The sequence below is a fragment of the Biomphalaria glabrata genome, chromosome 15, assembly GCF_947242115.1.
Source record: "Biomphalaria glabrata chromosome 15, xgBioGlab47.1, whole genome shotgun sequence".
Taxonomy (NCBI): Eukaryota; Metazoa; Mollusca; class Gastropoda; family Planorbidae; genus Biomphalaria; species Biomphalaria glabrata.
The window spans coordinates 1,158,793-1,182,559 of record NC_074725.1 but is presented as its reverse complement, the minus strand read 5'-3'; the positions used below and the strand labels follow the sequence as shown (position 1 = coordinate 1,182,559).

General features: G+C 37.9%; 1 protein-coding gene across 3 annotated transcripts in view; it reads right to left on the bottom strand.

The window, feature by feature from the left end:
- Positions 1-23,767, bottom strand: part of LOC106067678 (kidney mitochondrial carrier protein 1-like) — a 45,804-nt gene that overhangs the window by 17,327 nt on the left and 4,710 nt on the right. The window contains exons 1-2 of one of the 3 annotated variants that reach the window (XM_056012377.1): positions 23,253-23,365; positions 19,299-19,549 (exon numbers count right to left, since the gene is read on the bottom strand). In XM_056012377.1, coding sequence (XP_055868352.1) covers positions 19,299-19,357 — 59 coding nt within the window. In that variant the 5' untranslated portion in view covers positions 19,358-19,549; positions 23,253-23,365. Of the gene's footprint in view, positions 1-2,217; positions 2,446-19,298; positions 19,550-23,252; positions 23,366-23,767 lie in introns of those variants that run through there. The other 2 variants (XM_056012378.1, XM_056012376.1) reach the window with 2 other exon arrangements.

The following is a 23,767-nucleotide window of genomic DNA, read 5'->3' as shown; positions in this document are numbered from 1 at the left end:
TGCACATTCAAAAATGAAAAAAAAAAAAAAAAAAAGAATAAAGGAATTAAATTTACAAGCACTTTCTTTCTTCACAATTGTGACATGCTTTAGGATTTAGTAATATTATCAAGTGCATTTATATTGAAGCTTGAAGATGGCAGAGACACCCACAATTACTCTAATTACTAAAACCCGAAACCAAAACCCATCAAAATGTTGATACAATACCCATTGACCTACATGCCCCGTGTCATACGGTTGTAAGTTCTTGTTAAAAAAAAACTACGCACTATGACGCAATAAAAAACAGTTCCTCATTCTACTGCTACAGTGTGAAGGTTGACATTGGCGTAACAATACTTCCTGCTGAGAGATAAGGGTGAAAAGACTTAGTACAAATAGAACTTACACGCAACGTACAACTTTTTTTTTTTTTTTACTCAAGGCTATCGGCTTGACACTGGAATTGCAAAATTGCGCTTTTCCTCAATCCCACACCCCTCCACGGAACGCTCTCTTGTCGCGCATTTAGATAAGTGAAGAACTCATTCCTTATTAAGGAAGTATCTAAAACGAATGCTCGTGTATTAAACTAAGACTTGGGAAAACAAATGTAACGCATCGAAAAACACACCCCAAAAAAACAACAATCACATATGTGTTGCTTGGTTTACCAATGCAAAGTCACTCGTGTTCAACAAATCATTATGGATTGTATCCCCTTTCTCTAACCACACACACACACACATCCGACTGTCACCTGCAATAGATTTTCTTTCAATCACATCTCAATCGATTTTCTAAACAAAATTTACAGCTTTCACACACAATTCACAGCTTCCACACGTAAGCCACAGCTTTCACACATCATTCACAGCTTTCACACACGTCACAGATTTCACACACAATTCACAGTTTTCACACACAATTCACAGCTTTCACACACAATTCACAGCTTTCACACACGTCACAGATTTCACACACAATTCACAGTTTTCACACACAATTCACAGCTTTCACACACAATTCACAGCTTTCACACGTACGCCACAGATTTCACACACAATTCACAGCTTTCCCACACAATTCAGAGCTTTCACACGTAAGCCACAGCAATTATCGGGTGGAGACATATCATAGCACCTGCAATTCACTTCCTTAATAACAAGTAATGCTTTTCCTTGTTCCAAACATCTGGCCGACAGATCGAACTCAACCAAAGGAATATTAGCGTCACACTAATCGTGACTAATGGCTACAAAAGATACCTGCTCCACTAACTTCGAGTATTCATTTTTTAAAAGGCGCGCACTACAGTAGTTTTACGAGAGTAGGAACTAAAAGGGAGGGGGGGGGGGATTAGACGAAACTGAAGTAGAACATGACGCTATGCATGATTAGTTATCTTTAAGGCAGGAAGTGTCGTAAGCTCCAAACTACAGTTTAAATTTCGGATTTGGTGACGCTGTCAGCTTGTAGCCGTTGTGCTAGCCACACAAATTCTTCGTTAATCTTTACCCTTATAAAAATAAATTAAAAAGTAGTGGGGGGGAAAAAGACAGCCATGTTTTGTTTTTTTTTAAAGGCCAAAGTTCTCGGAGGCCTGGGTTCTAATAAGAAGAGAGTGTTACATCGTCTACAAAATCTGTCCAACAAATAGATGCTCTGAAGAAGTTCAATTATCTCCTCAGAGATTGATGGATCACTTGGAATGGCACTAACCCTGTTTCCGGTTCATTAAATAAAACTGAACTCTGCTAATACTTGAACCCACACAGAACAACAAACAACATAAAGACCTGTATGAAACAACATAAAGACCTGTATGAAACAACATAAAGACCTGTATGAAACAACATAAAGACCTATATGAAACAACATAAAGACTTGTATGTTTCACAGCTGTCACATAATCCACTTCAAATAGAAACTGAACTACAAACGAATCTAGAAGGTAAGACTGTCATAAATCAGGAAATATTGTACAAACTTTTAAGACCGAATTGCAAAACTTCCTAGAGTTAGGAACAGAGTTTGAAACTCGTTCCGGCTTAAATAAAAAAAAATAATTAAAAATAAAATAAGGAGGGGAGATAAGTCTTCCTTTTTTCTCTATGGATTTGAACATTTAGTTTGATATCTTCTACGGATTACTTTGAGGTTCTGCAGGCTGTTACCAGCTAAAAGTATTCTTAAGCAAATATAGAAAGGCAAAAACGATGAGAGTTATCGTACCTGGGATGAAGCTGACTACACAGCGTCACATAAACACAGACACAGCTGGACGTTCTTCCTAATGCGCTGAGCCTCGTCGAACCATGCAGGGCCATTCATCCCAGAGCTCATCAGAACAATAGACCCTCATTACAGAATCACTTCACGGCGTTTACGCGATCAGTCTCTGTAGCACTCTGACTTATTACGCATGTTCTGATCACTCCATCTCTGCTCCTCAAACCAACTCAATCCACTGACCGATATAGCCGCATTCGGCAGAACGAGGTCATGCAAACAGCCTTGTAATCAAACAAGACCCAAAGTAGAGAGACCTTCACTCGTTTGGTGTTCAAAACATTGCCAGCGGGTATTCATTGTCATCAGGTTTCTTGTTATTGCACGCACGGCAGATAAACATGTTCATACCAATAGGGAGACAGGAGACAATCACTGCTCATAGGACTGGCTGACGTGTAATGGTAATTAGATGTTTTGTGACAAGGTACTAACGAGATGTTTTGTGACAAGGTACTAACGAGATGTTTTGTGACAAAAAGTTGTAATTAGATGTTTTGTGACAAAGTACTAACGAGATGTTTTGTGACAAAAAGTTGTAATTAGATGTTTTGTGACAAGGTACTAACGAGATGTTTTGGGACAAAGAGTTGTAATTAGATGTTTTGTGACAAGGTACTAACGAGATGTTTTGGGACAAAAAGTTGTAATTAGATGTTTTGTGACAAGGTACTAACGAGATGTTTTGGGACAAAGAGTTGTAATTAGATGTTTTGTGACAAGGTACTAACGAGATGTTTTGGGACAAAAAGTTGTAATTAGATGTTTTGTGACAAGGTACTAACGAGATGTTTTGGGACAAAAAGTTGTAATTAGATGTTTTGTGACAAGGTACTAACGAGATGTTTTGTGACAAAAAGTTGTAATTAGATGTTTTGTGACAAGGTACTAACGAGATGTTTTGTGACAAAAAGTTGTAATTAGATGTTTTGTGACAAGGTACTAACGAGATGTTTTGGGACAAAGAGTTGTAATTAGATGTTTTGTGACAAGGTACTAACGAGATGTTTTGGGACAAAGAGTTGTAATTAGATGTTTTGTGACAAGGTACTAACGAGATGTTTTGGGACAAAAAGTTGTAATTAGATGTTTTGTGACAAGGTACTAACGAGATGTTTTGGGACAAAAAGTTGTAATTAGATGTTTTGTGACAAGGTACTAACGAGATGTTTTGTGACAAAAAGTTGTAATTAGATGTTTTGTGACAAGGTACTAACGAGATGTTTTGTGACAAAAAGTTGTAATTAGATGTTTTGTGACAAGGTACTAACGAGATGTTTTGGGACAAAGAGTTGTAATTAGATGTTTTGTGACAAGGTACTAACGAGATGTTTTGTGACAAAAAGTTGTAATTAGATGTTTTGTGACAAGGTACTAACGAGATGTTTTGTGACAAAAAGTTGTAATTAGATGTTTTGTGACAAGGTACTAACGAGATGTTTTGTGACAAAAAGTTGTAATTAGATGTTTTGTGACAAGGTACTAACGAGATGTTTTGGGACAAAGAGTTGTAATTAGATGTTTTGTGACAAGGTACTAACGAGATGTTTTGTGACAAAAAGTTGTAATTAGATGTTTTGTGACAAGGTACTAACGAGATGTTTTGGGACAAAGAGTTGTAATTAGATGTTTTGTGACAAGGTACTAACGAGATGTTTTGTGACAAAAAGTTGTAATTAGATGTTTTGTGACAAGGTACTAACGAGATGTTTTGTGACAAAAAGTTGTAATTAGATGTTTTGTGACAAGGTACTAACGAGATGTTTTGTGACAAAAAGTTGTAATTAGATGTTTTGTGACAAGGTACTAACGAGATGTTTTGGGACAAAGAGTTGTAATTAGATGTTTTGTGACAAGGTACTAACGAGATGTTTTGTGACAAAAAGTTGTAATTAGATGTTTTGTGACAAGGTACTAACGAGATGTTTTGTGACAAAAAGTTGTAATTAGATGTTTTGTGACAAGGTACTAACGAGATGTTTTGTGACAAAAAGTTGTAATTAGATGTTTTGTGACAAGGTACTAACGAGATGTTTTGGGACAAAGAGTTGTAATTAGATGTTTTGTGACAAGGTACTAACGAGATGTTTTGGGACAAAAAGTTGTAATTAGATGTTTTGTGACAAGGTACTAACGAGATGTTTTGGGACAAAAAGTTGTAATTAGATGTTTTGTGACAAGGTACTAACGAGATGTTTTGGGACAAAAAGTTGTAATTAGATGTTTTGTGACAAGGTACTAACGAGATGTTTTGGGACAAAAAGTTGTAATTAGATGTTTTGTGACAAGGTACTAACGAGATGTTTTGTGACAAAAAGTTGTAATTAGATGTTTTGTGACAAGGTACTAACGAGATGTTTTGGGACAAAGAGTTGTAATTAGATGTTTTGTGACAAGGTACTAACGAGATGTTTTGGGACAAAGAGTTGTAATTAGATGTTTTGTGACAAGGTACTAACGAGATGTTTTGGGACAAAGAGTTGTAATTAGATGTTTTGTGACAAGGTACTAACGAGATGTTTTGGGACAAAGAGTTGTAATTAGATGTTTTGTGACAAGGTACTAATGAGATGTTTTGGGACAAAGAGTTGTAATCAGAGTTTTGTGACTTTAACTCTTTCTCTCCATAGTTATTTTTCTCCCTTCGATAGTATTATTCGTTTTGTTCATTTGTACTTCACTCTCCTGTTAGGGTTAAACTTCAATAACATTTTGTGTCCGTGATCAGAAAATGTTATATTTGGTGCTGAATTATAGGAGAATGCATGCTCTTTTTACACAACACACATTAAATTTATTTTATACATCCAAAAGTCAATTTAGTTTAATGGGGGGGGGGTCAAATCAACGTTGGCATCGTCAGTTAGGAAAGAAAGTGTTAAAAAATTCCTAATTGAAATCGAGCAACAAGACGTGTTGACTGAACCCGACTGTTCAAAAGCGACGGTGGAAATGCGTAGAAATCGAGAGAAAAAAATACGTAGCGTCTGTTCACCACGAGCTGCCCAGTTACAGACCCTCAAGTGGACGATGTCCAATAGTGGACAGGGGGTCTGCAACGTGTCAAGAAGCAATCAATGATAATTCACACAGAACTCACATATGAAGAGAATTGGTTGTTGTTGTTTTTTTTAAGAGATAACGTGTATTGTGAGGGTGTAAACTGTAAATACAGTCACAGGGCCGGCCTTAGGTATAGGCAAACTAGGCAGCCGCCTAGGGCCTCCGATTGGTGGGGGGCTTTGCGAAACAAGGATCAAATCTCAAACATAGCATAACAACATAGCCTAGCTCTAAGTATCTACAATGATTCAAGGTTTATTCACAAATGTTTAGATCTACTTGTTAGACTACAGATGTTAGAAGACCTTTGTTTCTAGATCTACTTGTTAGACTACAGATGTTAGAAGACCTTTGTTTCTAGATCTACTTGTTAGAAGACCTTTGTTTCTAGATCTACTTGTTAGACTACAGATCTTATCTTATCTTATATAATACAGACGTTACTTCAAAAAAGAAGATGATTACGTCCTACGCGTCATGCATTTAGTCATGCATATTAACCAATGACTTAAATTCTGCCAAGTCACTGGTTTTCCTGGCTAGCTCAGGCAACCCATTCCATGCTCTAATAGCACTAGGGAAGAAGTAGTATTTGTACAAATTTGTCCTAGCATATGGGACGAGGAATGTGCCTTTATCTTTGTGTCTTTCAGAGTATTTTATTAAATTTTGTTTTTGTATTTGAAGATTATGGTTCAGTGTTTTATGTATGATTGCTACTTTACTTTTGAGCCTTCTGTCCTGAAGGCTTTCTAAATTTAGTGATTTTACTAAAGGTGTTACTCTAGTCAAATGTGAATATTCGTTTGTTATGAATCTCACTGCTCTATTTTGTGTCTCTTCCAGTTTCTTAATGTTTTCTTGAGTTGAGGGGTCCCAAACGGAGGATGCATATTCTATTATTGGCCTAACCAAGGTTAAGTAACATTTTAGTTTTATGTTCTTATTTGATTTATAGAAATTTCTTTTAATAAATCCTAATGCTTTGTTTGATTTTTTTGTAGTTTCATCAATATGTGGATTCCATGATAGTTTTTCATTTATTATAACACCTAGGTATTTTGCGTTTTTAGTCTGTGATACTGGTTTGCCATGAATAAGATAAGTGGAATTAATTTGTTTTAGTTTTTTTGTTACTCTTAACAACTGACATTTTTCTGGGTGGAAAGACATGCTCCAATTTGATTCCCATTTCTGTAATTCATCTAATTCTCTTTGTAAAATATCTGTGTCTTGTGTTGTTTTTATTGTTCTATATATTATGCAATCGTCTGCAAATAATCTGACTTTTGTTCCTGAACTAATGCAATTTGGTAAATCATTTATGTAAATTAAAAATAGTAGTGGACCCAAGACTGTACCTTGAGGTACACCTGAGTTTACTGTTATCGGTGTTGATTTAGAGCCATTTATTATTACAGTTTGTTCTCTCCCTATCAGAAAGTCTTTAATCCACTGATGCAGTGGACCATTAATGCCGAAATATTTTAATTTTTTAAGCAAACTATGGTGGTGAACTTTGTCAAAAGCCTTAGAAAAATCTAGTAAGATAGCATCTATTTGTTCACTATTATCTAAACCTTTTGAAAAATCATCAATTAGTCCTATTAGTTGTGTTTCACATGATCTATATTTCCTAAAGCCATGTTGGTATGGTGTGAGGACATTATGTATGTCTAAGTGGTTTATGATGTTGCTACATATTATGTGTTCTAGGATTTTACATGTGATGCTGGTAAGTGATACTGGTCTGTAGTTCCCTGGGTCAGATTTTTCTCCTTTTTTAAATAGGGGGGTGACATTAGCTTCTTTCCAGTCCTTTGGTACTCTGCCCTGGTTAAGTGAAGCCTGAAAGAGTATTTTGAACACTGGGGCTAGCTCATTACTTAGTTCTTTGAGTAATCTAGCTGGAATACCATCAGGTCCAGAAGCTTTATTTGGTTTGGTGTTGGCTAATAGTTTTTGAATTCCATTTTCTTGTACTACTATATCTTCTATGTTGTCTACTTGGTTCAAATTCAGTAATATGTCTTTGTCTCCTGGGGCTGAGAATGCTGATGCAAAGTATTTGTTTAGAATGTTTGCTTTAGTTTCATTATCATTATGTATTATGTTATGTTCATCTTTTAATGGCGCTACGCCTGTTGTTTCCATTTTCTTAGACTTAATGTATGACCATAGGTTTTTGTTGTTATCTTTAGATATTACATTGTTTATGTATTCACTCTGCAGCTGTCTGCTTACTTTTTGGGTTAAGTGTTTAATTTTTATATACTTTTTGTAAACTCTTTCTGCATTAGTTTCTTTAAATTTTCTATAGAGGTTTTCCTTCTGTTTACAAAGCTTCTTTAGTCTATTATTAAACCAGCATTTATTTATTTTGTTTGATGTGTATTTAGTTGGTATATGATTTTCTATTATGCTTTTAAGATGGTTTTTAATGAAATTCCAGAGGTCATCGACTGGTTGGTTAATGTCTTTTTCTAATAAGAATGTTTGTTGAAAGTTTAGTGCAGCTTGGTGTAGTTGTGTTAGGTTACATTTATTCCAGAGTAAGATTTTTCTTTTGGGTTTTGTATTGGCTACTGCTTTTATCTGACTGTGTATTTTTATGATCTCATGGTCTGATAGACCAGGGATAATTTCATAATCAACTACTAATCCAGGTCTGTTTGTTAAGAAGAGATCTAATGTGTTGTTTAATCTAGTTGGCTTTTTAATGATTTGATCTAAACTTAGGTTGTGTAAAGTTTCTATGAAAAGCTCATTTATGTCCTTAAGGTTTTGGTGTTTATCTATGGTTAGTGTTTTCCAATTTATATCAGGTAGGTTGAAATCACCCATAATCCAAAAAACTGCATTTTTATTTGTCTCTTTAAGTGTAGTAATCTGATTACATAGTTCCTGCATGTATTCTAAACTAGAATTTGGTGGTCTGTAAATGCTGCCTATTATTAGGGATGTTGAGGTGGTATTAATTTTACAAAATGTTGATTCTACATTTTTTGAGTTAGACTACAGATGTTAGAAGACCATTGTTTCTAGATCTACTTGTTAGACTACAGATGTTAGAAGACCATTGTTTCTAGATCTACTTGTTAGACTACAGATGTTAGAAGACCTTTGTTTCTAGATCTACTTGTTAGAAGACCTTTGTTTCTAGATCTACTTGTTAGACTACAGATGTTAGAAGACCTTTGTTTCTAGATCTACTTGTTAGAAGACCTTTGTTTCTAGATCTACTTGTTAGACTACAGATGTTAGAAGACCATTGTTTCTAGATCTACTTGTTAGACTACAGATGTTAGAAGACCATTGTTTCTAGATCTACTTGTTAGAAGACCTTTGTTTCTAGATCTACTTGTTAGACTACAGATGTTAGAAGACCATTGTTTCTAGATCTACTTGTTAGACTACAGATGTTAGAAGACCTTTGTTTCTAGATCTACTTGTTAGAAGACCTTTGTTTCTAGATCTACTTGTTAGACTACAGATGTTAGAAGACCATTGTTTCTAGATCTACTTGTTAGACTACAGATGTTAGAAGACCATTGTTTCTAGATCTACTTGTTAGAAGACCTTTGTTTCTAGATCTACTTGTTAGACTACAGATGTTAGAAGACCATTGTTTCTAGATCTACTTGTTAGACTACAGATGTTAGAAGACCTTTGTTTCTAGATCTACTTGTTAGAAGACCTTTGTTTCTAGATCTACTTGTTAGACTACAGATGTTAGAAGACCTTTGTTTCTAGATCTACTTGTTAGAAGACCTTTGTTTCTAGATCTACTTGTTAGACTACAGATGTTAGAAGACCATTGTTTCTAGATCTACTTGTTAGACTACAGATGTTAGAAGACCATTTTTTCTAGATCTACTTGTCAGACTACAGATGTTAGAAGACCATTGTTTCTAGATCTACTTGTTAGACTACAGATGTTAGAAGACCTTTGTTTCTAGATCTACTTGTTAGACTACAGATGTTAGAAGACCTTTGTTTCTAGATCTACTTGTTAGACTACAGATGTTAGAAGACCTTTGTTTCTAGATCTACTTGTTAGACTACAGATGTTAGAAGACCTTTGTTTCTAGATCTACTTGTTAGACTACAGATGTTAGAAGACCTTTGTTTCTAGATCTACTTGTTAGACTACAGATGTTAGAAGACCTTTGTTTCTAGATCTACTTGTTAGACTACAGATGTTAGAATACCTTTGTTTCTAGATCTACTTGTTAGACTACAGATGTTAGAAGACCTTTGTTTCTAGATCTACTTGTTAGACTACAGATGTTAGAAGACCTTTGTTTCTAGATCTACTTGTTAGACTACAGATGTTAGAAGACCTTTGTTTCTAGATCTACTTGTTAGACTACAGATGTTAGAAGACCTTTGTTTCTAGATCTACTTGTTAGACTACAGATGTTAGAAGACCTTTGTTTCTAGATCTACTTGTTAGACTACAGATGTTAGAAGACCTTTGTTTCTAGATCTACTTGTTAGACTACAGATGTTAGAATACCTTTGTTTCTAGATCTACTTGTTAGACTACAGATGTTAGAAGACCTTTGTTTCTAGATCTACTTGTTAGACTACAGATGTTAGAAGACCTTTGTTTCTAGATCTACTTGTCAGACTACAGATGTTAGAAGACCATTGTTTCTAGATCTACTTGTTAGACTACAGATGTTAGAAGACCATTGTTTCTAGATCTACTTGTCAGACTACAGATGTTAGAAGACCATTGTTTCTAGATCTACTTGTCAGACTACAGATGTTAGAAGACCATTGTTTCTAGATCTACTTGTTAGACTACAGATGTTAGAAGACCATTGTTTCTAGATCTACTTGTTAGACTACAGATGTTAGAAGACCTTTGTTTCTAGATCTACTTGTTAGAAGACCTTTGTTTCTAGATCTACTTGTTAGACTACAGATGTTAGAAGACCATTGTTTCTAGATCTACTTGTTAGACTACAGATGTTAGAAGACCTTTGTTTCTAGATCTACTTGTTAGAAGACCTTTGTTTCTAGATCTACTTGTTAGAAGACCATTGTTTCTAGATCTACTTGTTAGACTACAGATGTTAGAAGACCTTTGTTTCTAGATCTACTTGTTAGAAGACCATTGTTTCTAGATCTACTTGTTAGACTACAGATGTTAGAATACCTTTGTTTCTAGATCTACTTGTTAGACTACAGATGTTAGAAGACCATTGTTTCTAGATCTACTTGTTAGACTACAGATGTTAGAAGACCATTGTTTCTAGATCTACTTGTTAGACTACAGATGTTAGAAGACCTTTGTTTCTAGATCTACTTGTTAGAAGACCTTTGTTTCTAGATCTACTTGTTAGACTACAGATGTTAGAAGACCATTGTTTCTAGATCTACTTGTTAGACTACAGATGTTAGAAGACCTTTGTTTCTAGATCTACTTGTTAGAAGACCTTTGTTTCTAGATCTACTTGTTAGAAGACCATTGTTTCTAGATCTACTTGTTAGACTACAGATGTTAGAAGACCTTTGTTTCTAGATCTACTTGTTAGAAGACCATTGTTTCTAGATCTACTTGTTAGACTACAGATGTTAGAATACCTTTGTTTCTAGATCTACTTGTTAGACTACAGATGTTAGAAGACCATTGTTTCTAGATCTACTTGTTAGACTACAGATGTTAGAAGACCATTGTTTCTAGATCTACTTGTTAGACTACAGATGTTAGAATACCTTTGTTTCTAGATCTACTTGTTAGACTACAGATGTTAGAAGACCATTGTTTCTAGATCTACTTGTTAGACTACAGATGTTAGAAGACCATTGTTTCTAGATCTACTTGTTAGACTACAGATGTTAGAAGACCTTTGTTTCTTTCTTTTGGTGACATGTGGAGACGCTATTTCTAGTCTGGGGAATCATGAATCGTCCACGAAACACATTTGTTGCTATTGGTCCTCTATAAATTTTACTTATTTGTTGATTTAGATAAAGATACATGAAGGTTTTTAATTTAGTGCGTACTTTTCGGTCTTAATATTTTGCTTTTCTATTTCATTAGGGGCCCAATATTCGCCTCGCCTAGGGCCTCCAATTGCCCAAGGCCGGCGCAGTCATTTATTACATATTGACCAATCAACGTAATATCGTCTGCTAAAAATACATAAAAAAAAAAAACTACGTATGGAAGGGAGTTAATAAAAAAAAAGAGTAGGCTTGTGACACGTATGAAATGAGCAGACGATATTGCGGTGTGTTAAAAACAGAAGCGCCCCCCCCCCCGCCCCAAGCCCCAAACAGGTGAAGGCCAGAGCATCCTAACATAGTACAAATACATATTTGATAGAAGACTGCAAACAGTGTGATAGTCAGTTATCAATGTCGGTGAGGGTGAAACACGAGAGTGAAACAAGAGTACTACAACTACACTGACACAGATCTAGTAACTGAAACCTAGGAAAGGAATCAATCAATAACTTGTTGTTCTCGATACCCAGGTAAACAAACACACACATGAACATCGATCCAAGAGGTTGTTAATGAATTAAAGATCTACGATTTCGTTTTTGTGCAAGAATTGAGGACGAACAGACTCATTTTCGGAAAGTATCAATACCAATGTTTCCACAAAAACACTTTCAATAAAAACTAAACCAGAATAGAAATCATTTCCTTTGGAAGTTTTGATCTGTCAAAAACAAAACAGAAGTATGCCAACCGCCTACGCTAAGCTTTCCCTTTTGGTCTCAAACGTTTACAGAGACTCAAAAATGCATCTAGACCAGTGATGCCTGTCGGTGCGTAGATTATGGCATTCTAGCACCAATGTGTATTAAGTGCACTATTTGTGAACGCACTTTCTTTTTGTTGCCTTGCTTGTAAGTTGATGGAGTGTTTTTTTGTTCTGCTGGTGTAACGTTTGTTGAGATTCTTCTGTGTTCCCCTGTTTAGGGTGAGTATCTAAGGCATAACTGCGTTTCGCAGTTGTTTCGATGCCATAGTGATAGTCTACTAGACCTTTTTAGTTTGTCTTTACTTTGTCTTTACAGGGAGTTAGTTTGGGATTGGAAGTCTACGCTGGTGACTAAAGACAGCAGTGTGTTGTGTTGTGGTTTCGAACATTAATGTGTACGTTGTGGGACAGCAAGGGGTATAATTATTATTTAATTAATAAATTCACAGTATTTTAAAATGTTCCAAATTCAATGTCATTACTCCATTAGTTTGTCATCATACTTATATTTATATCATTAAATATTTACATTGTTACCAGTGAGTCATTTATTTATTGTAAGCACGAAGGTGCCTGGTTGAATGTCAGGGGCCCGGGCAAACGAGCTAAGGCCTTAACATAACCCTGACAGTTGGGGGCTCGAGTCCGGCTGTGACTACCAGTCACAGAACTATAATTTTAATCATTATATAAGTTTTAGTTACTTGATTATGTAGCAGCAGTGTCTACAATCTAATAATTGTTTACATAGTATTGCATCACAATCTACTGTACTAATATTGAATTGTGTACCATTGGCAACGATGTATATCGAAAGTAGCAAATAAATACATCCTTTGTGATATAAGTGATATAACACTATAACTATACTGTACTATATACTATATAACTATTGTATTGCAAGATTGAAACGCATTTGTATTTTCTTGTTTTCTATATTGTGCTTCACCTTCGAACGAGTGTCTTCTCGCTCCCGGCAACAAGCGAACGTGAGTGTAAAGTGGCTGTTGGTAACTACTGAAGTCTGAGGCTACTAGTATTGTGGTGGATTGTCCTGTGGCAACTATATTTCGACGCTGTGGCCTGAGTGAGGCACTTTCCTCCGACGTGGGATACTGCACAGATAGGTTTCTTTCTTTGCCATTTAACCGCAGGCTCTAGGCTTTAGTTGACTTCTTGTACAATTAGTAGAATTTTTTTGGTTCCCATATTGTATATAATTTAAATATAATACAGCCAAGTAGTGTACATTGTATTTACCATGGAAACTAGGTTGACAATTACTGCCCAGTTTATAAGTGATGGTCGTTCTCTGGGGTACGAAGGTGAAAGGTTGGAGAGGTATGTGGCTGAGCAGAAAGAAGACTATGAAAAAGTTAAGAAAGAAGAGTTTGAACGAGAAAAGGCTAGATTTGAGAGAGAGGAAAGATTGAAAGCTGAGGCGAAGGCAGAGGAGAAGGCCAGATTTGAACGTGAGGATAAGGCCAAGCGTGAGGAACACGAAAGGTGGAAAGAAAGAGATGCCAGGGAGGAACTCAAGAGGAAAGAGGAGATGGAACTAGAAAAAATGAAGGAAAAGTCAGCAACAGCGGCTGGGACGGCAACACAGGCAGAGGTGCGGCCTAGAAATGTTTTAGATAAACTTGACAAGAGCTTCCAGGGAATGAAGGAAGACGATGACCTGATGGCATATTTAACACACTTTGAGGCCGTCGCAACAAGATGCAAGATTGATAGAAAGGAATGGTCATTGCTCCTGTCCTATAAACTTAACTACCTTTCTAAGAAACTGTATGCTGCGTGACAGTCTGTTTTTGAATGAAAATTATGAGGAAGTGAGGACCGTATTACTCCGACATGCGGATATAAACGCGGAAACCTGCCGCAAGAGGTTCCACCGGGTAAAACCACGACAGAACGATTTTAGGGGTTTTGTCACAGAGCTGCGAAATGCGTTGGACAATTGGTTGAAAATGGCTGAAGTAGGCAAGACTGTGGAAGAAGTGAAAGAGTTGCTGGTGAAAGATAGAATACTTGAGAATGTGTCCGGTGATGTGTACAAGCAACTGATAATAAGTAAGAAAGGCACCGTTGATGATATGATTGATGTTATTGAAGGTTTTAAGGTTGCTAGTGCGGGTGTGTCGCTTGCTAAGGAAGACAAAGTGTATGTTGCGGCAGCGTGTAGTGAGCCTGTGATGAATCGGAGTCCTGGGGGCAAAAGGATGAGATCGCTTGCTTCAGTTGTGGTGAAAGGGTTCCAAAGACTTACCCGATTAATTCAACTGATAGGGAAGACGATTGTAATACTGTGGTCAGAGCACATGAGCAGAGGCCAAGTGATAGATGACTAGAGGTCCGTCGCGAGTCCAAGAGTCGTCGTGACTATAAGCTGATTCCGGATCGTTACACAGTGACAGTTAGAAATTTACCATATAATGTTAACTGGCAGAAGTTAAAGGATAGGTTTAGAGATGTTGGTTTGGTGGGATTTGTGGAGGTTTTGATGGCGAATGGGAAGTCAATGGGTATAGGTCATGTTAGGTTCAGGAATCTGGCAGACGTTGCGAGAGCAGTTAAATATTTGGACAAGTCAAAATTTGGAGGTAGGAATATTGTGGTTGTTCCTCATCGTATAAGCACGCGGGGATAACGTGATGATAACTAGGGTACTCTGGCAAATCCATATTGGGTTGTTTAAATAGCGAGACCTATGGATGAATGGTGTTAGTATATTTAGATGTTGATGTAGTCAATATTCTAGACGAAGCTATTTTTTTCCATTCCACTTATATCTTTATATATACTTAAAGTAAGTTGAGTATACACTTTGTTATTTAAAGTATCGGAACCATATCTGTTAGTTATGGGAGTAAAAGTTTCTTGGTAGATACGTGGATTTAGTTTTTCCTTTAAAGGCATTCTTACGTCGGTTAAAATCCATGAGAGTAGACTGGAGCTGTGAGTGTGCGGAGGCATTGAAGAGAGTGCAGGCCTGTCTGTGTGACTATCCTATTCTTCGATTGCCTGATTCTTCTTTACTGTTTTATCTCCAGACTGATGCCTCAGACAAAGGGATCTCTGGCATTCTTAGCCAGTGTGTGAATGGTATGTTGCATCCTATAAAATTATGTGAGCCGTAAAGTGTTGCCTCGGGAGCAGAAGTATTTTACCATTAAACCTGAAGAAGTGGCCATTGTATATGCAATAGAAAAAGGGACAATTATTGGCCGGGAACAAAATTTAATCTCCAGACTGACCACAAGGCTTTATGTTACTTTAGGAGCACTAACTGTACCAATGCTCGCATTACAAGATGGGCACTAGTGTTACAAGATTATTCCTTTGATGTTGTTCACGTCTGAGGAAAGGACAATCTGCTTGCTGATCCGTGCTCAAGATAGACTTTCCAATGTGCAGCTACATAAGTTACATATTTATGTATTTTTGGTATATACATGTCTTATGTATTTTAATGTTCCAATGTATACATTATTGTTTGAAAATGTTTGCACTTTATGTTAGATGAAATTATGTTGCATTTAGTATTATTGACATTAATTTGTTGATTATGCATTTTAAATTTGATCGGTTGGTAGATGTGATTTTGTGAATGGTTCATAGTGTAATGTGGATACTTTGGTAAAAAGTATAATTGGTAATTTTTCTTCTAAGTTGTTATGTTTGGAAGAGTGATGTTAATGCGGATGAATGTTCCCTAGCTGGATGTGCTTACCTTGTAGCTGCAATGATATCTTCTTACTTTTCTTTCAGTTTGAGGTACGGAAACTGGTCCATACTTTGTAAGAACCAGTTTGGGGGGAGAGGGGGAATGTCGGTGCGTAGATTATGGCATTCTAGCACCAATGTGTATTAAGTGCACTATTTGTGAACGCACTTTCTTTTTGTTGCCTTGCTTGTAAGTTGATGGAGTGTTTTTGTTCTGCTGGTGTAACGTTTGTTGAGATTCTTCTGTGTTCCCCTGTTTAGGGTGAGTATCTAAGGCATAACTGCGTTTCGCAGTTGTTTCGATGCCATAGTGATAGTCTACTAGACCTTTTTAGTTTGTCTTTACTTTGTCTTTACAGGGAGTTAGTTTGGGATTGGAAGTCTACAGCAGTGTGTTGTGTTGTGGTTTCGAACATTAATGTGTACGTTGTGGGACAGCAAGGGGTATAATTATTATTTAATTAATAAATTCACAGTATTTTAAAATGTTCCAAATTCAATGTCATTACTCCATTAGTTTGTCATCATACTTATATTTATATCATTAAATATTTACATTGTTACCAGTGAGTCATTTATTTATTGTAAGCACGAAGGTGCCTGGTTGAATGTCAGGGGCCCGGGCAAACGAGCTAAGGCCTTAACATAACCCTGACAATGCCCAACCTAATTCGACCTGCGGGCCAAAATATTTTTTCCGGCACTCGTGTCGGGGGCCACCATGATCAAGAAATGTACAAAAATGAAATGGATTTGGCCTGAAACAAGTTTAATAGAAACCTGTGGATCTAGTACTTACATTCATTAATGGGATATCTAAAAGTTATCTCTTTTTGTGTGTTCTTTTTTTTTTCTGAACCGAATGAAACCACATCGCGGGCCTGATGTGGCCCGCGGGCCGTATTTTGGGCATCAATGATCTAGACTTTAGGCGTAGTTCAAGAGTCAAGAATGACTAAGATATTTAGTCTACATGTGTTAGTCCCCCAACCACCAATACAAAATTCAGCTAAGGTTTAAAAGTGTATAATCATCATCTGAATTGATTGGTTGCTAGTCTAGTCACTAGACCTACACGTTTCACTAGTGGCAAGAGATATTCCTTACCATGCCCCGTGGAACGGCACCTTCGAAATGGGGTCACGGCGTGGAACATCTTACCCAGAAGTAGCTACCGTGCCTGGTGCCACCCGAAAACCAAATGAACTGTGGTAAGGGAGACCACGCATCAATGGCATCCTTCAGTAGCAAGACGACCATTGATCATCTCATATAAATGAGATTAAAGACTGAGCATTAAATATGAACTTATGATGGTCGGGACGATGTCGACTGCAAAGCAATTCCACCCCCCCACCACCTCTCCATGCAGCTGACTTAAAAGAACGGCAAGTGCTGATACAGTTTGAGATGGATGGCTGCCTGGTCGTGCGGTTTGCACGCTGGACTGTCGTTCAGATTTATCGATGGTCCCGGGTTCAAACCCTGCCCGCTCCCATCCCCCGTCGTCCTGCGGGAGGTTTGGACTAGGAAGTAATTATCTTCAACTCTGAAGGAACATCCGAAACATGTAAAACATTTTACAAACATTTTACAAAGATCACTATCATCGCACTGTGTGCTGCAAGCTGCCTAAGCTTTAACGGTCATCGCTCCTGACTGGCCCTCAGGGTTGACTTCCTAAGCCTTTCCCAAGCGGTGGGAATAGCTGCAAAAAGGCAGAAGTCAAGATTCAGAGTTTCCTTCTAGATGGGTAGCCAGTCAAGGCTAACGAGCCCCTCCTGTCTCATGATTACTGGTTTAGGCACAAGCTGCTCGCCTTTACTCCTTCTCCTGTCAGCGGTAACAGTTCCCCTGTCGGACCCAATGTCTGTGTCACACGTCAAGTTGGGCCGGCTGTCAGAGGCTATTTTAGACGCAAGCCATTGGAAGCATTTTTAGGCACTGGGGCGGTTATGTCCATTACCACCGTGCCTTACCTTCAACGATAATAGCCTCACGAGAGGGGACGTGGATCCTGTATACTGAACATTCAGCAATATTCATTCATGGAACGTTTTTTTTTTGAGAATTCTTCAATGGTATTTAGAGAAAAGGTTCAATAAGACTTTGATGAACTTGCCTGTTGCGGTTCTGGGGTCGGGTCCAATGCATTCGCAGCTAGGATTTTGCCTTCATTTGGGGGCTTGACCTCTTTGAAAGCCCCTGCATTTTGCATAATATTTAGTGTAAAACAATCTCTAACACTCATTTGGGGTGGGGGATTTTCAAATTCTACCCCCCCCCCCGCACCTCAGCTACGCCACTGATTCGTAGGAGAGAGAGAACAACACGAGGCACTTTCAGAATGATTCACTCATCATGATTTAGTTTGCTAGCTCAACCGTGACAATAAGAGTCTCCCCCCCCCCCAGCCTATTCAAACATTTCTAGTTTCAACACAGTTACACATTTCAGGCTACTGACCTGGCCTTGTGACGTCAGTGTCAATGTTTAGGCCTTTTTTTAAAAAAAAAACAGGTCTGACTTTTAGAGATAGATTAAATATTTTTTTCCAAACACAGAGATGGGTATTCAGTTTGATAGGAAAGCCTACACAACAAGCTACGTGTCCTTATTGTTATAGCTTTTATATAGCGATACTTTCATGCTTATAGCATGCTCAGAGCGCTTTTGGTCCAATCTCATTGGTGTGTGTGTGGGGGGGGGGGGGGGATGGGTATCTAGGAGTTGGTTTTCCGTGCTGCCTTTAGGCGCTTGGTAAACACAACTCTGCCCGAGTCGGGTGTCGAACCCGGTAGCCAAGCCAAGTTCAAGCGCACTTGGCCTCTCGACCACACTTCCCACCTTAGTACCATATGAGACCAAGGCATGAATACTACGGTACTAGATCTAGTTTGCTACATTACAGATCTGCTGCAATGAAGAGTTCCAGATCAAACACTTGTGTACTTAAATTCTTAGAAAGATTGAGAGTATCTTCCCACTGTTTTATGTCAAAGTCTCACATCTTGTTTCAAAACAGAGACAATGGACAAACGGTTTATCTGACCAGCTACTTGTTTACTTATTTGACAAGCCACTAATTCGACAAGCCACTAATTCGACCACCCACCTATTCGAACAGAAATCTTAACTACCGAAAAAAAAAAATCAAACGACACAGTCAAATCTGGTCATTAAGATCAAAGCGATCCATGAAAATAAAAGGATTTTTTTTTAATTTATTGTTTTGAAAATATTGTCAAAGAACTGAACTTACTAAAGACCCAAGGTTCGTTGATATTTGCACCTCAAGACATGGTACTTTTAATCTCTGACAATACGTTAACTGCAAGCTGGCGTTTGAAAACGTTTTGAAAGTCATGTGACATGAAATATATTTCTATTCTGTTTAGAGTGGAGTTCAATGATCTTATCATGCATAGGCAGACAAAACAGAAGCTAAGGGTCATACACTTAAGTACATCATGCAACTAGTCATCGTCTTAATTCAGCTACTCACTCTGCGTGAGAAGGGTGGACCAGCTCCTCCTCCTCGGCCATCTGGGATCCAATCTCCATGTCCGAAAGGTCAGCGGCGTATCCCTGGGGTGATAAAGCTTGACTGTAACCTTTTGTTGCAATCAGCCAGTGCAGTCCAAAAAGTGGGGCGAGGTGATGCAGTAATCAAAGACTGCAGATTTAGTCTAGTGATCTGCACACCTTAAAGTAGTCTCCCGTTTGGAGTGATAAAATCCAGGTCTCAGCTTGGGACTGGAATGAAACAGTAGAAAAGATTTCAGAATTACATTTTTATAAAGTCATAATAATTGCAATTAAGAAAGTAACGGTTTGTTATTCTCTAGTGCTCTCCCCCTTCCCTCTTTATTTAGTACAAGCAAATCCCAAAGCAAATCGCCACAAATGTCGGTGAAAGTTTCAACTTCTACGTCGGCGTTCACGGTGCAGACGATAGGTCGGTACTTTGCAGACGATACGGGTAAACAATTCACAAGCCAGTGGACTTGAGACAAAAATCTTAATACAATCGTCATCCCAACAGCAACATATGCACGTGAGACATGGAAGTCGTCTGCCGAAACTGAGAAAAAAAAATGTGGCTTAATAATATTGGGCAAGATGGACTTAAGGATTCAGTTATAGTGATCGGGTCTCAATCGAGGAAATTCTATGCCGAACTGGGAGTCTTGCTTTATTTTATCACAAGGAACGAAAAAAAAAATATATTTTTTTTTACAACCATTGAAAAACTTATTTCAAATAAGAAAAAAAAAATATACTTAAAAAAAAAATCAAAGCTGGTTAATAACTGTGGACAGCTGGGAAAAAAACACTCGGATTCAACAGAAAGAAAAAAACAAAAAACTGCAAACAACAGCTCCATTCTGACAACTTAGTTTGAGTTTTGAGTTTAGGCACATCGGCACAATTTAGGCCATGTCGTGCCCGTAATCCTTTAAGGATCACTCTTAGTTCAGGTTGGACGCTTACCACTATACACAGACTTGGTGTGGACACAAACTTTGCATTTTTAAAGCACAATTAGGCACTTTCCAGAACTTCTGCAGTCAAGACCACATTCCTAATGTTCGAAGTATGATTGGATCGATAGTCCAATAAAGAAAGATCAAGAAATAAATCGATCGTAATCTAATAATAATAATGATTTTATTTATAAAGTGCTGTTAACAAGCAAAATGTAAGCTCAAGGCGCTGTAATAACACTACAAACACAAACATGAGAGCTAAAATGACAAACTAATCTAAAAAAGTTTTAAACAGGTCTTAATGTTCTTCTTAAAAGTGGTGTAGCATGTTGTCTGACTGAGATCAATGGGGAGTGAGTTCCAAACCTTTGGTCCGTGCACTGAAAAAGCCCGCAGACCGTAGATTTTGAGGGAGAAACGTGGCACTACTAAAAGCGTTGAGTCCATTGAGCACAGGGTTCTCTGGGGGGACATATGGAGTGATCAGTTCGCTAAGGTACAAGGGCATTTCTTTATTATAGATACACTGATGACAAAGTGTGGCGACCTTGTAGTCGATTCTCGCTTTCACAGGAAGCCAATGGAGCATGCGCAATAGCGTAGTAGCAGAATCTCGTCTTTAAAAAAAAACAAAAGCGATATTTTGCTAGTCACTAATAAATCTAAAAGGCAGATCTGAATGTTTATCAGCTTTTTGTTGGAAAAACTACTATCTACTGTAGATGGCTCGTAAAGCTAATTTGACAGTGATTTAGTACTTAGTAAAGTATGAATAAAATGCAAAGACGAATTTATTATCTAATACAAAATCTTAATTTTCACTTATTAGCCTTATCACAACACAATATAGGCCCCGCGCAATCTGTTTCGCATAGGGCCCCGCAATCTGTAGGGCCGGCCCTGTTTAGGACTATACGTGCTGTACCTACTACAATCTGAACCAATCAGATCGTCAACTTTAAAGACATTCGCAACTGAACTGGCTTTGATACCAATTAGTAAAGAATCGAATGGTTTTTAGTTCAAGGCATCAGTCAGTAGAAAGGTCTTTATTTTGTTTCGCTAAAATAATCAATGACTCGACAAGTTTGATACTTCATCACAATCCACGTTTTTCTTAGACACGAAGGCAATGGCGTCATCACTTCAAGGCGTGACTAACTACATCATTATCAGTCTCGACACAACCAGGCCCAGTAGAAGCTCAAACAAATAAAGCGACCAAAACAAAACAAAAAGTTCCCATTTAAGACATTGCTATCTAAAGGGCAGACAATGTTAAGCCCAACTGTTCCTTAGACTAGCAGGGTGTCGTGTGACCAGCGCAACGACCAACCGACTTTACTTTCCCCCAACTAAAGTCAGGTACCCATTCGAGTTGGGTGGAATCAGAAGCGCCCTAAAAATCCCGAAATTCATTACTCACTCTTCACCGAGATTCGAGCCCAGGACCCCAGGTTTACAAGCCAAACGCTTAACTACTCGGCCACCGTGCACGCCGATCAAAAGAAAGTGTACTAAAATAATGTTGTGGTCACCAAAACATTACGGAAGGGGAGGGGGAACTTAACCAAGCGGTAAGACGTCACGTGGTATTTACTTGGGCCTAAGGCCCGGCCTCGATAACCACACGTAATATACCAAAAAAAAAATGCATCAATTCCTACTAAAACGTTCTGATTATACACCAGTAGTCAACTAAACATTCAGATTTGATTGGAAAAATAAGGAATGAGAAATAAAAAGAAAAAAAAAATAGCCAAATGGGGATCGAACCCACGACATCAGCTTAGCTTAGCCAGCCGTGTTGGACTTGAGTTTCAGGCTATAACAAAAGTGTGAGTCAATAGCAGGAGTGAAAAAAAAAAAGGACAAAGAATTAAATTCGTTTGCGCTATTCTTGCGAAAAAAAAAAAAAGACCTACTGCTGTCCCTAACCCCAAGCGCCAAACTAAATGTAACCTTTGAACTACGACACCAAAAACTAACAAGGTTACAAAAGACAGTTTGTGTGGATGGCTGCCTGGTCGTGCGGTTTGCACGCTGGACTGTCGTTCAGATTTATCGATGGTCCCGGGTTCAAACCCTGCCCGCTCCCATCCCCCGTTGTCCTGCGGGAGGTTTGGACTAGGAAGTAATTATCTTCAACTCTGAAGGAACATCCGAAACATGTAAAACATTTTACAAACAAACAAACATTTTACAAACTCAAAATCGGCTCCGAAGTGGACCACCCAGGCAGGCTTCAATATTTTCAGAAAGAACATTCGAATGAAATTATATCAAAGACAAATGACAGAGAAGAATGGAGAATGTAGCCAGCACAACGACCAACCGCCTTTACTTTTCCCCAACTAATGTCAGGTAACCATTAGAAATGAGTGGACTCGGAGGCGCCCAAAGATTCCAAAGTTGAAAATCCCAGTCTTCACCAGGATTCGAACCCCGGTTCGGAAGCCAAGCGCTTTATCGCTCAGCCACCGAGCCTCCCCTGGCCTAACTGATAATTGATTTAATTGTTTTGAAAAGGCTCAATCTCTTATTCGAATCCTAAAAAAAAAAAAAAAAAAAAAAAAAAAAAAAAAAAAAAAAATTCTGTAAAATAATATTTTTTTTTAAGTAAATGCAGTTTACAAGATTACTATTCGTTTTAAATTAGGTCTAACTTATAATGCATACTAATTAGCTTTTTCTCTTTAAAAACGGGACAGACGGGCAGACATTTCACACAAAACTAATAGCGTCTTTTCCCCTTTCGGGGGCCGCTAAAAATTGAACGAGAACGTAACCCGCGCCGGCTGCATGTAAGAAGAATAAACTTATGCAAATGTCATAAACCTATTCAAGAAAACATTGTAGCATCTTATATGAATTCGTTCCAGTGTGGCGGTGGTGTGGCAAAATGTATCAATCCTGCTAGACACAAGATGCGATTGAGAGAATAAAGACAAAAAAAGGTAGCTACTAACCTTTTCCAATATCGAGTCAGACAATGTAAATCTAGATTTTATAGCTGACCACGCATACAGCGATGAAAAGACTTTCTATTTATAGATGTGTAACACCATCAGCTGATTAAAAAAGATAAAAATCTGTGGACTGATGGTCAGCAACAATCACTGACCACAGGGCAATGAATGGACAGGGAGTGAGAGAGGCGGCGATCAATACGACTTGACAGTACAAAGGCACCCATGTTTAAAAGCCAGTTAAGTGCAGAACGGTAGACAACTCTTAGTCTCCACCACAGTGCAAAGGAAAAATGTGTTTCCTGTTGACAAAACACTTGCAAGTCACTACTACATCTAGTAATTCTTCCGAGTGACTGTTTATTCATTCCACAACACACCTATTTTAAAACCGACTTTGTTACAACTGATATTGTATGCCAACGGCGGTAAGAACGGTACAGAATAATATAACAGATACGTAGGCCTACATAAAAAAACTTCTTCCCTAGTGCCATTAGAGAATGGAATGGGTT